The sequence below is a fragment of the Sapajus apella genome, unplaced genomic scaffold, assembly GCF_009761245.1.
Source record: "Sapajus apella isolate SASKATOON/1434 unplaced genomic scaffold, GSC_monkey_1.0 scaffold2, whole genome shotgun sequence".
In the NCBI taxonomy this organism is placed as follows: domain Eukaryota; kingdom Metazoa; phylum Chordata; class Mammalia; order Primates; family Cebidae; genus Sapajus; species Sapajus apella.
The window spans coordinates 80,731,436-80,748,821 of NW_022436942.1; the positions used below are offsets into that span (position 1 = coordinate 80,731,436).

A 17,386-nucleotide genomic window follows, 5' to 3' on the forward strand; every position below is an offset into this window, starting at 1 on the left:
TGCATTTTTTTTTTTTTTTTTTTGAGACGGAGTTTCGCTCTTGTTACCCAGGCTGGAGTGCAATGGCGCGACCTCAGCTCACCGCAACCTCCGCCTCCCGGGTTCAGGCAATTCTCCTGCCTCAGCCTCCTGAGTAGCTGGGATTACAAGCACGCGCCACCATGCCCAGCTAATTTTTTGTATTTTTAGTAGAGACGGGGTTTCACCATGTTGACCAGGATGGTCTCGATCGCTCGACCTCGTGATCCACCCGCCTCGGCCTCCCAAAGTGCTGGGATTACAGGCGTGAGCCACCGCGCCCGGCCAACCATGCATATTTTTTAAAACTTTTAAGATTTTAGAATAGTTTTAGAGACTCTAACCAATCTATTTGGCTCCCTTTCTGAGGGCACAAAATTAGAGAAAACTGCTGTTGATGAATACAACACTTCAATTAAGATTCTAGCAAGATTCTATAAAGGAAATTAAAAATGTAAACAAGTAACAAATTTATTCCTTTAAATAGTAACTGCTATATAAGTTAGTATGTGTATATGAATTAACTAATTATTTTTTGAGACAGGGTCTCATGTGATCTCACCTCACTGTAATCTCTGCAATCCTTCCACCCCAGCCTCCCTAGTAGCGGGGATTATAGGCATGTGCCACCACCCTTGACTAGTTTTTAAATTTTAAAAACTAGTAGAGACAAGGTCTTGCTATGTTGCTCAGGCTGGTCTCAAACTGTGGGGCTCAAGCAATCCTTTTGCCTCTACCTCCCAAAGTGCTGGGATTAACAGGTGTGAGGCACGGTGCTTAGCCAACAAGTTAATATTTTGACCAGTCTTTAACATAGTACTATCACATCACACGATAATTTAAAAAAATCAATATACTTACATCTGGAATTCCTTTTGGAGTGGATATATTAAAACCAGGATAGTTGACCAATTTTGAGAGATCGTAAGTGACACTTTTATTCTGTTGTATTTCCCCAACTTCCGTTTCCCCATCAGTGCCATCTATTACAGACCATAAAAAGTATTAATATTGTTAAATGTCAATATACATCTCTCCCCAGACCAAAAGTACACCTGGAAAATGCTTATACTCATGACAACAGAATTAGTTTTGAAATAGCTATAATTTTTCTAAACCATTAGGACATAAGTTTGTTTTTTTTTTTTTGAGAAAGGTTCTCGCTTTGTCACCCAGGCTGCTGGAGTACAGTGGCACCATCTTGGCTCACTACAGCTTTTGCCTCTCAGGCTCAAGTGATCCTCCCACCTCAGCTTCCTGAAGAGCTGGTACTACAGGCATGCACAACTGCTCCTGGCTAAGTTAAGTATTTTTAGTAGAGACAAGAGTTTCACAATGTTGCCCAGGTTGGTCTCAAACTCCTGAGCTTAAGCAATCCACCCGCCTTGGCTTCTCAAGTGCTGAGATTACAGGCAAGCTACCACGCCTGGCCAGAAGAAATATGTATTTTTTTTTTTGAGATGGAGTATCACTCTGTCACCCAGGCTGGAGTGCAGTGGTGAGATCTTGGCTCACTGCACCCTCTGCCTCCTGGGTTCAAGCGATTCTCCCACCTCAGCCTCCTGAGTGGCTGGGACTATAGGCATGTGCCACCACACTTGGCTAATGATTTTGTATTTTGGTGAAGATTGAGTTTCACAATGTGGCCCAGGCTGGTCTCGAAATCCTGAGCTCAATTTGCCCACCTCAGCCTCCCAAAGTGCTGGGATTACAGGCATGAGCCACTGCAACCAGCCCAGAACAAAATTTTTTTTTTTTTTTTTTTTTTTTTGGGACGGAGTTTCACTCATGTTACTCAGGCTGGAGTGCAATGGCGCGATCTCGGCTCACCGCAACCTCCGCCTCCTGGGTTCAGGCAATTCTCCTGCCTCAGCCACCTGAGTAGCTGGGATTACAGGCACGCACCACCATGCCCAGCTAATTTTTTTTTGTATTTTTAGTAGAGACAGGGTTTCACCGTGTTGACCAGGATGGTCTCGATCTCTTGACCTCATGATCTACCCGCCTCGGCCTCCCAAAGTGCTGGTATTACAGGCTTGAGCCACCGCGCCTGGCCCCAGAACAAAATTTTTAAACAATGTGGGCATGTTACCTTTGTAGAAAGTAACATGAAAGGGCCAGGCGCAGTGGCTCACGCCTGTAATCCCAGCACTGTGGAGGCTAAGGTGGGCGGATCACGAGGTCAAGAGATCGAGACCATCCTGGCCAACACGGTGAAACTCCATCTCTACTAAACTACAAAAATTAGCTGGGCATAGTGGCGTAGTGGTCCCAGCTACTCGGGAGGCTGAGGCAGGAGAACTGCTTGAACCTGGGAAGCGGAGGTTGCAGTGGGCCGAGATTGTGCCACTGCACTCCAGCATGGCACCTGGTGACAAAGGGAGACTGTGTCTCAAAAGGAAAAAAACAACAGCAACAACAAAAACAAAAGTAACATGGAAGCTTAAATCTTGGAAACTTTGGTTGTTCTATGAGTTGCTTAAATGTCTATTTTGGTTGGGCATGGTGGCTTGTGTCATTAATCCAGCACTTTGGGAGGCTGAGGTATGCAGACCGCTTGAGCCCAGGAGATTGAGACCAGCCTGGGCAACAGGGCAAACCTGTGTCTCTACAAAAAATATAAAAATTAGCCAGGTGTAGTGGCATGTGTCCGTGGTTCCAGCCACTTGGGATGCTGAAGTGGGAGGATCACCTGAGCCTGGGGAGGTCAAAGCGGCAGTGAGCCAAGATCGCGCCCACTGCACTCCAGCATGGGGGACTCTGTCTCAAAGGAAAAAAAGGCGACCGGTCGCGGTGGCTCAAGCCTGTAATCCCAGCACTTTGGGAGGCCGAGGCGGGTGGATCACGAGGTCAAGAGATCGAGACCATCCTGGTCAACATGGTGAAACCCCGTCTCTACTAAAAATACAAAAAATTAGCTGGGCATGGTGGTGCGTGCCTGTAATCCCAGCTACTCAGGTGGCTGAGGCAGGAGAATTGCCTGAACCCAGGAGGCGGAGGTTGCGGTGAGCCGAGATCGCGCCATTGCACTCCAGCCTGGGTAACATGAGTGAAACTCCGTCTCAAAAAAAAAAAAAAAAAAAAAAAAAGGAAAAAAAGGCTACTTGGGGTCAGGTGCAGTGGCTCATGACTGTAATTCCAGCACTTTGGGAAGCCAAGGTGGGCAAATCACCTGAGGTCATGAGTTCGAGATCAGCCTAGCAAACATAGTGAAACTCCATCTCTACTAAAAATACAAAAATTAGCTAGGCAGTTTGGGTGAGGTGGCTCACGGCTGTAATCCCAGCACTTTGGAAGGCTGAGGTGGGTTCATGAGTTCAAGACCAGCCTGGCCAACATAGTGAAACCCTGCCTCTACTAAAAATACAAAAATTAGCCAGCCATGATGGCACGTTCCTATAGTCCCAGCTGCTTAGGAGGCTGAGGCAGGAGAATCAGTTGAACCTGGGAGGCGGAGGTTTTGGTGAGCCGAGATTGCGCCACTGTACTCCGGCCTGGGAAACAGAGCAAGGCTCCGTCTCAAAAAAAAAAATTAGCTGGGGTGGTGGCAGGAGCCTGTAATTCCAGCTACTCGGGAGGCTGAGGTGGGAGAATCACCTGGGCCCAGGAGGCAGAGGTTGCAGTGAGCTGACATTGTGCTACTGCACTCGAGCCTGGGCGACAAGAATAAAACTCCATCTCAAAAAAAGGAAAAGAAAAGAAAAAGGCTATTTGATACTGACTTTAGGATGTCACGAATGCTCTAATTCTAATGCTTTTATTTCATTTAATAAATATTTATATAGTGTTTACTATGTGTCCAGATAGTTATTTTCTTTCGTTTTTTTTTGAAACAGGGTCTTGCTCTGTCACCCTGGCTGGAGTATAAGAACACAATCATGGCTCACTACAGCCTTAACCTCCTAGGCTCTGAAAATCCTCCCACCTCAGGGTCTTCAGTACCTGGGACTACAGGGACATGCCACCATGCCCAGCTAATGTTTTAAAATTTTTTGTAATGATGGGGTCTCACTATGTTTCCCAGGCTGGTCTTGAACTGCTCAAGTGATCCTTCTGCCTCAGCTTCCCAGAGTGCTGGGATTATAAGCATGAGCCACTGTGCCTGGCCTCTGGGTGTTTTCTTTTCAGTTAGTGTTTTAAGCCATTCATAAATTTTAATGTCATTAATCTTTTTGGGGGAGGGAACTGTATTTTATATTTAGATTTTTTATTTTAATAATTATGGGTACATACATAATAAGCATATATATTTTCAGTTAATCTTCATACTAAGCCTAGGAGGCACATACTATTCAAACCACTTTATAGGCTAGGTGTAGTAGGTGGGAAAATAGACAATATTCAAGTAAAATAGAAATAAAGATATAGGGGCCAGGTGCGGTGGCTCACGCCTGTAATCCCAGCACTTGGGAGGCCAAGGAGGGTGGATCAACTGAAGTCAGGAGGTCAAGACCAGCCTAGCCAAGATGCTGCAACCCTGTCTCTACTAAAAATACAAAAATTAACTGGGCATGGTGGCAGGTATCTGTAATCCCATCTATTCAGGAGGTTGAGGCAGAGAACTACTTGAACCCGGGAGGCAGAAGCTGCAGTGAGCTGGGATCGCACCACTGCACTCCAGCCTGGGTGGCAGAGCAAGACTCCATCTCAAAAAAAAGAAGATATAATACAAATGTATATAAATTATGATACGGCATGAGGGAAACAGTATAGTAATAAAGACCAGCAGGACAGACTGGCAAATGAGAAAGACTCAAACTTAGGAAAGGTGGTCAGGGAAGACCCCTTATGAGTCTAAACCCTAGAATCTGAATGGTTCTTTGTTAAGACTTTTTATATATGTAAATCTTCAGAGAGAACAGAGCATTTTTTCAACCATGTGGTTTTTTCTTTTTCATTTTTTTTTTTTTGAGACGGGGTCTAGCTCCATCGCCAGGTGCCAGGCTGGAGTACAGTGGCTCGATCTCGGCTCACTGCAACCTCTGTCCCTGGGTTCAAGCAATTCTCCTGCCTCAGCCTCCCTAGTGGCTAGAATTACAGGAGTGTGCTACTATGCCTGGCTAATTTTTGTATTTTTAGTAGAGATGGGGTTCCGCCACGGTGGCCAGGCCAGGCTAGTCTCAAACTCCTGACCTCAAGAGATCTGCCCACCTCGGCTTCCCAAAGTGCTGGGATTACAGGTGTGAGCCACTGTACCCAGCCTGGTTTTCTTTCTTTCTTTTTGAGACTGAGTCTCACTCTTATTACCCAGGCTGGAGTGCAATGGCGCAATCTCAGCTCACCACAACCTCTGCCTCCTGGGTTCAGGCAATTCTCCTGCCTCAACCTCCTGAGTAGCTGGGATTACAGACATGCGCCACCATGCCCAGCTAATGTTTTGTATTTTTAGTAGAGACAGGGTTTCACCATGTTGACCAGGATGGTCTCGATCTCTTGACCTCGTGATCCACCCGCCTCGGCCTCCCAAAGTGCTGGGATTACAGGCTTGAGCCACTGTGCCCGGCGGTTTTCTTTCTTTTTATAAGACAAATGGCACCACAATATTTAAGTTATCCAGAAACTTGCTTTGAGACGGGGTCTCACTCTATCACCCAGGCTGGAATGCAGTGCTATGAACGCAGCTCACTGCTGCCTGTGCTTTTTGGGCACCAGTGATCCTCCCACTTCAGCCTCCCAAGTAGCTGTGACTACAGGTATGCACTGCCACACCTGGCTAATTTATTATTTTTAGTAGACCCTATCTCAAAACAAAACAAAACAAAAAAAACCCCCCAAAAAACTTTAAAAAAATTTTTATTTTATTTATTTTTAATTAATTAAATTATTTATTTATTTTTGAGATGGAGACTTACCAGGCTAGAGCCCAGTGGCGCAGTCTCCGCTAACTGCAACCTTCGCCTCCCGGGTTCAAGTGATTCTTCCACCTCAGCCTCCCAAGTAGCTGGGACTACAGGCGCATGCCAAACACCCAGCTAATTTTTGTATTTTTTAGTAGAGACAGGGTTTCACCATGTTGGCCAGGATGGTCTTGATCTATTGACCTTGTGATCCACCTGCCTCGGCCTCCCAAAGTGCTGGGATTACAGGCATGAGCCACCGCGCCCAGCCAATTTTTATTTTTTATATATTTTGAAGACAGAGGTTTGCTCTTGTCACCCAGGCTGGAGCACAATGGCATGATCTCGGCTTACTGCAACCTCGACTTCCTGGTTTCAAGCAATTATCCTGCCTCAGCCTCCTGAGTAGCTGGGATTACAAATACCCACCAACACACTAGGCTAACAGGGTTTTACCATGTTGGCTAGGCTGGTCTCAAACTCCTGACCTCAGGTGATCCACTCATCTGTCTCCCAAAGTGTTGGGATTACAGGTGTGAGACACCGCACCCAGCCCAAAACTATTTTATACCGTAACAAAACTCCTCAGCTTAAGTGATCTTCCCTCCTCAGCCTCCCAAAGTGCTGAGATTACAGGCATGAGCCACCTCAACCAGCAAAACTTGCTTTTTTTCTTCTCCCCAACTCCCCTCCTGAAACTTGGTTTTAAATTTTTATTTTTTTGAGACAGAATCTCATTCTGTCACCCAGGCTGGAGTACAGTGGTGCAAATCTCGGCTCATTGCAACCTCTGTCTCCTTGGTTCAAGCGATTCTCCTGCCTCAGCCTCTTGAGTAGCTGGGATTATAGGCACCCGCCACCACGCTTGGCTAATTTTTGTAGTTTAAGTAGAGACCGTGTTTGCCATCTTGGCCAGGCTAGTCTTGAACTCCTGATCTCAAGTGATCCACCCACCTCGGCCTCCCAAAATGCTGAGATTACAGGCATGAGCCACTGTGCCAGGCTGAAACTTGCGTTTTTAAAACTCAATATTGCACAAAGACTTTGCCATGTCAGCTCATACAGACTTATTTCACACTTCATGTTGCAGGGAGTTTACAGCTCAGAACTACCAATTTATTTAACTATTCTTTAGAGCCTTAATGTTGTCATGGATTTTTCACTATCATATTCAGTGCTACAAAAAGATCCTTGTATACATACAATTTCTTTTGCATATGTGTGAATATCTTTCTAGAGTAGCTGTCTAGGAGAGAAGTTCTAGACTATTGGAGGTTTTCTGTATCCTACATTGTATAGGTCTCCTGGCATTGAGGATCCACGTCTGTTATTACTACTGAGAAAGGTAAAAGCTTATGAGGATTGTCTGGAGAGGTGATACTCTGGCCTAGACAGTACCTGAGCAAGCCCAGAAAACCATCAGATAATTCTATGAACTCACTGAAGTTTTAGTTCCTTCCTTGTAAAATTTACTAAGGAAACATCACCATGATATTTTTAGTTGGCACACATTAAAGAAGCCAGCCATTCCTATTACATTCTGTTGTGATTCTTTCATTAAAAAAACAAAAAAACACTTCAGGTGACTTCTCTAACTTAAGATACTATACCTTTTCCATCATAGAGTGCAAGCCCTGAATTCTCCAATTCAGCCTCTTTGAGCCACCCTGGTGGGTACCCTAGCTGGCGCATCCGATAGATAAAAGGTGGAAGACTCTTGTCCGTCACACCTAGTGCATCTTGAAGTTCTTCACTAAGTAAAAATAAAGGAGGAAAAAAAATACTGAATTCTTGTTTGCATGAAACACATAATATTCTGGTATTTTAAAACATTTCTTATATTACATACCATGTAGCATGATGTCTAACAAATATAATTAAAATTTCGAGTGTTTTGGTAATGTATCTTACCTAGGGCTTTGCCAGAGTACACTTATATCCTGATAATTACCCTGAAGATACACAGAACATTCCAAATGCTAGGGAAATAAAAATGACATTCTATGGTAAAATGCCATTGGTACCTAATAACTCCTGGCTTGAATCTTCCAAATCTTTCTTCTACTTCTTCTGCGTGGTAGCGCTGCTGGAAATTCTGATTGTTTGCTTCCCCACAGGCATCCATATACTCTTTTCTCTTTTCACTTATTCGAGCAGCATTCCGAGGCTACATCATGACACATTTGAAAAGAATGGTGTCATGCAACTCAGAAATATTTCAGAAATTAAATAAAAACTTACTTTTTTTTAAGATTAAGTAAACAAATCATTTTAGTTTTAATGTGTGATGAACAAGTGTAAAAGAGGGTGAATATTTTTAAAAAATACATAAGGAAGAAGAGCAGTCCATCACCTCAATATTATCATAAATTAAATCAAGTTTTTAGGATAAACTCTACAGTTTAACTCTCCTGTTTATTCATCTCAAATAGACAGTAGTATTTTAAATTATTTACTAAAAAATTTTAATGTCTTAAAATATAAACACAAATTTGAAAACATTTCAAATTAAAGGACTACAGGAAAGTAACAAAGAAAGTTTCTTCATGTCACACAACGCCATAAATCTGCTGAAAACATTAGAAAGCTCTTGTTCAAAGACTTTTCTTAACATGAGAAAAATTTACCATTGGGCAATCTTTCATTTGGTGTTCTTCAGAACCACAATTGAAACAGTGAGGCTTTGGCCTATTTGGTCAAAAGACAAAGATTTTTATAACATAAATAAAAATATAAAAGCAAATCAATAAAATTCTATGACAGCAAAGTGCATCAGAGAGACAAGAAAGCAAGTCAATCACAGATCACTAATATCTGCAGCAAGAAGTACACTTAAATCTCCTGTATTTAGTGATCTAAACAGTACTATGCAGAGTCTTTTAACCAAGAACCATTCTGTTCCTGACTGATCTGTTACCTCTTTTGAGTTTTTTCAGGGGCTAACAACAGAAGAATCGAGCCAAACAGATGATCATATTTCCGTTAACATGGAAAGAAGGCAGATGGTTATAAGACTACAATCAAATTGACAGCAACAATTATACCTTTCCACCCACCCCGGCACATTAGGAGAGAACCAGTGAATTTCAAGAAACATTTAAACATTTAATATATGTGTATGGATTGAAATTCTAGCTCAATCTGTAATTAACCTTAGAGTAAACCAGTGGTAAAGAACATTAACTTTTCAAGCCCAAAGTTCATGATTTCGGTTAAAAAAATAAATAAGTAAAACAAAACAACTCCCCACACAAACCTTTTTGCCTTTACTTGTATTTCTTGCCCTTCTAGAGAAACAATGTGGCTGAAGACTTGCTGGTACCTTTAGTGAATTTTATTAAGGAATAGGTATCATGGTCTGCAAAATTTGGAAATTGTTTTAAAGGTGAACTTAGTGGCAAGATGCATAAAAGATCTTCATTCACTATGTAGGATACTTGGGTATTTCCCATCCTTCGGAAAGCTGAGGGTTTTCATTTAGAAGCGGTTGCCCCAATTTATCAAGGCAAAAATTAGTAAAATACAGGACACTTCCTACAACCTGCAGAAAACAAGTCAAAAAATATTGCTATTTAAGCAGAAAAAAAAGACATTAAATAATCTAAGACTAACTGTTTTAACAATTTAATTTTGGATGGAATTACTAGAAATAATAACTTCCTAGTTATTAAGAAGACAGACTCTGATGTGTAAGTAGAAACTACATCACCAGTTCCCTCTCTCTCCTAGGTCACTGTTTTTCCTTTGTATTGGATCATGACTGTCGGCTGCATTCTCTCCAGAATTCAAACAAAAAATGAAAACCTTGACTTTCACATTTCTCTTCAACGCCCCATTTCATTGCTTCTCTTTGCAAGACATGCAGACCCTACAGTTATTGTTTCCATTTCCTTTCTTCCCATTCACTCTTTCCTTGTCCCTCCAATGTTTTTTCAGAAAATTCCATACAGACAAGTAGGATAAGTGGTACAATGAACACCCAACGTATCCTTCGCTGAGATTAAACAATTGTTATTAGTTTACCATTTCTGTCTGCATCTCTCTGTCTTTACAAATACACCTAACACACACATATACACTTTTTTGTTTTGAGACAGGGTCTCTGTTGCCTAGGCTGAATGAAGTGCAGTGGTGCAATCTTAGCTTACTGCAACCTCCGCCTGCTGCTCAAACGATCCTCCCACCTCAGACTGAGTTTCACTCTTGTTGCCCAGGCTGAAGTGCAATGGCGTGAGCTCGGCTCACCGCAACCTCCACCTCCTGGGTTCAAGCAATTCTCCTGCCTTGGCCTCCCAAGTAGCTGGGTATTACAGGCATGTGCCACCACGCCTGGCTAATTTTGTATTTTTAGTAGAGGCAGGGTTTCTCCATGTTGGTCTAGCTGGTCTTGAACTCCCGACCTCAGGTGATCTGCCCACCCTGGCCTCCCAAAGTGCTGGTATTATAGGCGTGAGCCACCTCACCCGGTCAAATTTTTTTTTCTTTTTTTTTTTGAGGCAGGGTCTTGCTCTGAGCTAAAGTGATCCTCCTGCCTCAGTCTCCCAAGTAGCTGTGCCACTACAAACAGCTAATTTTTTTTTGTTTTTAAAGAGATGGGGTCTTGCTGTGTTGCCCAAGCTGGTCTCAAACTCCTGGTCTCAAGCAATCCTCCCTCCTCAGTCTCCCAAAGTGCTGGGATTACAGGTGTTGAGCCACTGTGCCTGGCTTCCCCCATCTTTTTAATGACACTGCACTCTCTCTTGAACATTTCCAGTATGCTTCTATATCTATCACAGGGCTGAGCTCCTGAACAATGGAGCCCTCCAATGACTTCCATGCAGCCAACTTCAACGGACAGTTCTCACTCTTCATCTTTCTTAATGTATCTGCAACAACTGACACGATTCTTCCTTCCTCCTAAAAACATCTTCCTTCCTTGGCTTCTAGGACACACTTCTCAGTTCTCTTTTTTCCTTCCTGGCCGAGCCTTGGTCTTTTGTGCTAGATTCTTCTTATCCCTCTATCTTCCATGCATTAGAGTGCCCTAGGGCTCAGTTCTCAATCCTCCTCTCCACTTTCACTACCCAGGTGGTTCATCCTGACCCATGGTATGAAGTGTAATGTATATGCTTACTACTTTTAAAGGTCAAGTTATTATTTTTTAATTATTATTTTTTCACTGGGAGCATAGATTCAAATTGGCCTGAATATATGTTCTCCTTTAAGGTCAAGTTCTGATCTGTCCTAAACTCCAGTTTTATATATGAAGTGTCAACTTGACCACTCTCAAGGGACGGGTAAGTGGCATCTCAAACTCACCTATTTAAAACTGCACTGGATTCCTATCCCCCTTCAAACCTGCTCCTCTAGTCTTCCCTATCACAGAAAATACAATGACATTCTTCCAGATGCTTAGGCCAACAACCTGAGTCACTCTGATTACTCTCCTGCTCTCATATTCTACATCCAGTTCATCGGCACATTTGATCAGCTCCACTTCCCCAGTATACCCACATTCTTTTTTTTAAATTTTTTTTTTTTAAAGACGGGGTTTCACCATGTTGGTCAGGCTGGTCTTGACTCCTGATCTCAGGTGATCTGTCCGCCTTGGCCTCCAAAGTGCTTGGATTACAGGCGTGAGCCACCATGCCAGGCCTCAGCATACCCACATTCTAACCACCTCTCAGCAGCACCACTCTCACCCCAGTCTCAGTACTATTTTGTCTCACCTGAGTTGAATACAATAACTTCCTAACTGGTTTTCAGCTTCCATGCATAACCAGCTACAGACTATTTTCCACACAGAATCCAGCTCTTTTAAAAAGTCAATTCATATCATGTCACATTTCTATTTAAAACCTTCCACAGCTTCTCCTCTTACAGTAAAATCTGAAGTCCTCATTACAGCCTATTGGACAACATGAACATTCAGATCTTGTGCTCCAGACTCCAAGGGCCTGGCTTTTCTTTTTTTTTGAGACAGTCTTGCTCTGTTGTCCAAGCTGGAGTGCAGTGGTGGGATCTCAGCTCACTGCAACCTCCGCCTCCTGGGTTCAAATGATTCTCCTGCCTTAGCCTCCCAAGTAGCTGCGATTACAGGTGTCAGTCAGCACGCCCTGCTAATTTTTGTATTTTTAGAAGAGATGAGGTTTTACCATCTGGCCAGGCTGCTCTTGAACTCCTGACCTCAGGTGATCTGCCTGCCTTGGCCTCCCAAAGTGCTGGGATTACAGGCGTGAGCTGCTTGCACTAGGCCAAGAGCCTGGTTTTAAACTCTGCCCTGGCTTTGCCGCTTACTAATCCACTGGCAAGTTACTTAGCTTTCCATCTGTTTCTTCACCTGTACAACTGAAGCCTAACAGTACCTTCACGAGCAATAACTGTAATGAGCTTAGAACTTACATGCCAGGTAGTGCTCCTGTCTTGGGGCTTTCTACTTACCTTTCCTACTGCCTACAGTGCCTTATTCAAACCACAGCCTCCGCTCACTCCCTTAATTCATCTAAGGCTTGACTCAGAGAAGCTGTCAGTCACTATACAAACCACTTACCCCACAGCTACTCTTTAACTGCTTTCCCTGCTTTATTTTTCTTCAGGGTTCTGCCTTCCCTGACTAGAAAGTAATTAAACGAGGGCTGGGACTTTGCCCTTTTTTTCATTTCTGTCTCCATGGAACCTAGAAGGGTCCCTGCGACAAAGTAACATTCATTAAATATTTTCATATTTGTTAAAGGTCTAAATTAATAAATAAATAAAATTCCCAGTTTCTAGGCAGGTGCCACTTTAAATCCCAGAACCTCAGGGTCGGAAGGAAAATGAAAAATTACCTCATTCAAATTCAGAAATTTCTTTTTAAAGTGCCCTGATAACATCTCAGTTCCTATTTGACTCCAGTAACACTGAATTCATTTTCATAAATGAGAAGTGCCACTTCACTTCTTTTTTTTCTTCTTTCTTTTGAATGACCGCCATATCATTTTTTACATCTCTGATGAAAATTCAAGCTTTCTAAAAGGTTGAGTTGAAATGTAACTTCTTGTACTAAATTCAATCACTGGTCTTAATTCTGTCACTTGGCACTTTAAAGGGTAATTTAAAATAACTTTTATTGTCTTACAAACAGGCTTTATCCTATTTGTAGAGACGGGACATCCCTTGCAAATCTTCCTTTCAATAAAGTTTGTGGGCTCTTCATCAACCCAGTAGGCCCATATCATTTCCAAATATACATACATACATTCATACACACACACATATATATCTTTATCTTTTTTTTTCTCCCGTTTGGCTAATTTTTTTTTTTTTTTTTTTGGGAAAAAGATTTTACCTTGTCGCCCAGACTGTAGTGCAGCAGCATGATCTTGGCTCACTGTAGCCTACCTCTCCTGGGTGCAAAGTGATTCTCATGACTCAGCCTCCCCAGAAGCTGGGACTACAGGTGTGCACCACTACGTCTGAGTAATTTTTATATTATTAGTAGAGACAAGGTTTCGCCATGATGGCCAGGCTGGTCTCAAACTCCTGACCTCAAGTGATCCATCTGTCTCAGCCTCCCAAACTGCTGAGATTACAGGTGTGAGCCACTGCACTCAGCCACAGTTGGCTAATTTCTTAGGAATTTTTTGTAGAAATGAGTTCTGGCTATGTTGCTTAGGCTAGTCTGGAACTCTGGACTCAAGTAATCTTCCCACCTTGTCCTCTGAGAGCACCAGGATTACAGGTGTGAGCCACTGCACCCAGCCTAAAATTGTGGTATATTAATACGGCATAATACTACATAAATGTGAAAACTAGTTTTCCTTCAATATTATAGAATCCACTATTACCTTTTAAAATATTACAAGCTACAATATCATACTACTACATTGTATTAACACTACTGAATTTTGCATATTGAAAGGCTGTAGCCTAAATGGAGGTCATCCTTGTTAACTTCTGCTATTTTTTCACCCACCATTTAAACCTGTCAACACTTTAAATTCCAAATTTGCCATCTGTTATATTAGCTACCTATCCCTCTCAGCTTTAGCCATGTATAAGTTCAACAAGCAAGACTTCTATATCTCTTCCCCCAAGTTCTTGAAAAAACAAAGCGGTTGGTCAATACAAAAATAAAGTTCTCCAGGCTGGGAGCGGTGACTCACGCCTGTAATCCTAGCACTTTGGGAGGCTGAGGTGGGTGGATCACGAGGTCAGGAGTTCAAAGACCAGACTGGTGAAACCCTGTCTCTAAACAAAAAAACAAACAAAAGTTCTCCAAAGTATGTTTTACTGTGCCCCAGGTTCACAATCATTATTAAAAAGCAAACTGGCCGGGTGTAGTGGCTCACGCCTGTAATCCCAGCACTTTGGGAGGCCAAGTCAGGTGGATCACCAGGTCAGGAGTCAGACCAGCCTGGCCAACATGGTGAAACCCAGTCTCTACCCAGTCTCTAATAAAAAAATTAGCCTGCATGGTGGCACGCACCTGTAGTCCCACCTACTTGGGAGGCTGAGACAGGAGAATTGCTTGAACCTGGGAGGCAGAGGCTGCAGTGAGCCAAGACTGTGCCACTGCACTCCAGCCTGGGTGACAGAGCAAGACTCTGCCTTGGGAAAAAAAAAAAAAACAAAACTGTAATATTTAGAGGATAAAGTCCAAACTGCTATTTACCACACAGAAAGATGCTATAATCAAGTGAAGACATATGACTATACTACTTTATTTTTTAAACACCACCCAGTTGACACAGGATAGAAAACACCTATTGGCAAAATTCAAAACTGAAATGTCCGAACTTACACTGAAAGCTTCCTTGTTGTTTTTCATGGCACAGGACTCTTCCACTTTATGGTCCTCTTCTAGCACAATACTGGATGGCTAATACAAAGAAAAACGCATATTACAAAGGGTAACCAATTTTTAACAAGTTTACATTTCAAATCTTAGGAAGTTGAATACACTTATTTTCCAACAAACACCAATAAGATATGCAGAATTTCAAATTTGGTGAGTTTATTAATTAACGTAAGAATGTTTATGAACGACATTTCTTGTGGGAGAATGGAAGAAGATGTAAAAGGAGGGCTGCTTCTGAAGCATTAGCATGCACCATGGCTTTTTTTAAACTAATGTTACTTATGCCACTTTCAACACTTAAACAGGCAAGGCAGATAACCAGAAAGATAAAAAATATATAGTTTTACGTTATTGGTCAATACTGATAAATATAACCCTCACAGACCTCAAGCTACTACAGAAGTTTCCCTGAATCAAAAATAATATTCAGTATGGTTTTTATTGTTAAATGTATTTTGTTTGCTGAATTGTTAAAAACTGTATAGAATACATAAAAACCAAAGGTGATAAAAAAAGGAATCAATCAGAACATTCTGTTCTCCAAAGCCTGAGGATAAACAGCTAAAGCTCCTTGTTTGAGAGCTTCTACTTACCTTAATTTTTAATTTTAAAAAAAGACCTAGAAATCATAACTCTGACTCTTCTTTTTTTAAAACATAAATGCATAATTTAATATTCACATAGTAAAACTTCTCAGATTTCTTTGGGCACACAATTGTTCTAAAAACAAGTAGAGGGAAAAAAGGATAGCACACAAACCTGTTGGTTTTAGATAAAAGGAATCCATCTTTCACAAACCCCAGAAACTCGGATTATTTTCGGGCCTAAAATTAATTTTCTGCCCAAAACCACATGTCCACGTTAGGCAATGTAAAAAGTCTGAGCCACAGTCTAAAAGAACGCCGTGTGGCTAAACCAGTCAGACTTCGAAAAAGAAAGCTAGTGGAAGGAGGGAGGTGAATAGTCTTAATCATTTTGGTTTTGATTCAAGAAGATCCTTGTGGCCCAATAATTGGCAGTGAAACCCATAACCTACTAATCTTAAAGTCTCTTAAATTTGAAATACCTGGGGCAAAAGATTAAAGGAAGTCTTTTCCACATCATTTTTCTGCTGTTCCTCAAATCTTTTTACTAAATTTGATACAAATTCCTCTATTTCTTGATGATATTGCCTGTGTAAGAGGACAAAATGGTCAGAACCCAGACAGAGTAAAACATTCAATAGACTGAAGTCTTATGCATTACTATAAGATGCCAAGTTCGAATGCTGTTATTTTGTTTTTCAGAAGTCTATCAAATCATTGACTCTTTGTAATACTCAGGAACATATTCCTTAAGGTAAAATTACACATTGTTGCCAAGTTAGTGAAATGATGATGATAAAGTAACACAGTGATTGGCATAACTGTCAATCAGTTGCGCAAAGAATACATGGATTTTATTTATAAATTCTACGCACTTAATTTTTAAATAGATACTACATGTAAATGGTTCAAAATCCAAAAGAAGTAAAAGGGTTACATAATGGAAAGCTCCCTTTCTACCCTGTCTCCTAGTCACCTCTTTTTTTTTTTTTTGAGACGGAGTCTTGCTCTGTCACCCAGGCTGGAGTGCAGTGGCAAACTCTTGGCTCACTGGAACCTCCGCATCTTGAGTTCAGTGATTCTCCTGCCTCAGCCTCCCAAGTAGCTGGAACTATAGGTGCACGCCACCATGCCCAGCTAATTTTTTCATTTTTAGTAGAGACAGGGTTTCACCATGTTGGCCAGGTTGGTCTTGATCTCCTGACCTCGTGATCCACCCACCTCGGCCTCCCAAAGTGTTGGGAGCTACCTCACAGGTAGTTATCATGTAGCTACCTCATGTAGCTACCTCACAGGTAGTTAATATGACTATTCTGTTTTCTAGTGAAGAAACGGATGATGCAGCAAAGATCAGTGAGCCACCGTGCCTAGCCCTAGCCAACTATTTCTGCAACACTAAGATAGTCAATACATTCAGGTCTTCCACGTCCTCCTCCCAGAGATTCTTTATACACATATAAGGAAACACCAATATAAATATGAAACTGGGAAATATAAAATCAAAATGCAAAGCAAGAAAAAATACTGAGGTCTACTTTCTCCAGCTCTCCAGGTCAAGAACCAAGCTCATCATATATTCTGTAGTGCTCAGTTCAGGAGGTGTCAAAGGAGTCCAAGACTTACTAGGATGTAATTGGGGAGCCATAATGTCTCAGACTCAGTTTCCTTTTCACAGACTTGATGATCTTTCAGTTATCTTGTAGCTCTAGCATTTTAAAATTTCTGCAGGTGAAACACTAGGTGTATGGTGCAGAAATGAGACTGTCATGAGCTAGAGTAGTTACTGATTCTAATCTGGGCATGGGAGGGACAAAAGTACTACAGGTCAGTTGTGCCCAGCACCTTGCTGCTGCTGTATTTAGCATCCAGCTTCCCCACCCTCAGAGACTTGGGTTCCACTTCTGCTGAGATAAAGTAGGTTACGGACCTGGCACTGTTCCTTCTATCTTCTTGACCTTGGTCAGTAAAGAAGACAACAATATGACTAAGTGACTTTCGAGAGAGCAAGCAACCATGTAAGATGTCTATGACCATGCTCTGAAGAAGGGACAGAGCATGACCTGAAAGCATTTCAGAACACTCTAAGCAAGCACTGCAGGAACGCACTGGGTCACCCTAAACCCAAGCAT

General features: G+C 42.0%; 1 protein-coding gene and 1 long non-coding RNA gene across 3 annotated transcripts in view; both read right to left on the reverse strand.

Moving 5' to 3' along the window:
* The window catches only part of ZCCHC8 (zinc finger CCHC-type containing 8), a 25,763-nt gene extending 9,513 nt beyond the window's left edge, over window positions 1-16,250 (reverse strand). The window contains exons 1-8 of one of the 2 annotated variants that reach the window (XM_032242709.1): window positions 15,740-16,250; window positions 14,617-14,694; window positions 9,293-9,396; window positions 9,112-9,177; window positions 8,483-8,543; window positions 7,880-8,022; window positions 7,466-7,608; window positions 880-1,001 (exon numbers count right to left, since the gene is read on the reverse strand). In XM_032242709.1, the coding sequence (XP_032098600.1) occupies window positions 880-1,001; window positions 7,466-7,608; window positions 7,880-8,022; window positions 8,483-8,543; window positions 9,112-9,177; window positions 9,293-9,396; window positions 14,617-14,643 (666 nt within the window). In that variant the 5' untranslated portion in view covers window positions 14,644-14,694; window positions 15,740-16,250. The remainder of the gene's footprint in view (window positions 1-879; window positions 1,002-7,465; window positions 7,609-7,879; window positions 8,023-8,482; window positions 8,544-9,111; window positions 9,178-9,292; window positions 9,397-14,616; window positions 14,695-15,739) is intronic. The other variant, XM_032242715.1, reaches the window with a different exon arrangement.
* LOC116526442 lies at window positions 5,843-6,377 on the reverse strand. Its single transcript, XR_004258159.1, has 2 exons — window positions 6,222-6,377; window positions 5,843-5,916 (listed from the first exon to the last, which is right to left on the reverse strand). It is a non-coding gene; the product is annotated as an uncharacterized LOC116526442 (long non-coding RNA).
* Window positions 16,251-17,386: the final 1,136 nt, after the last annotated feature.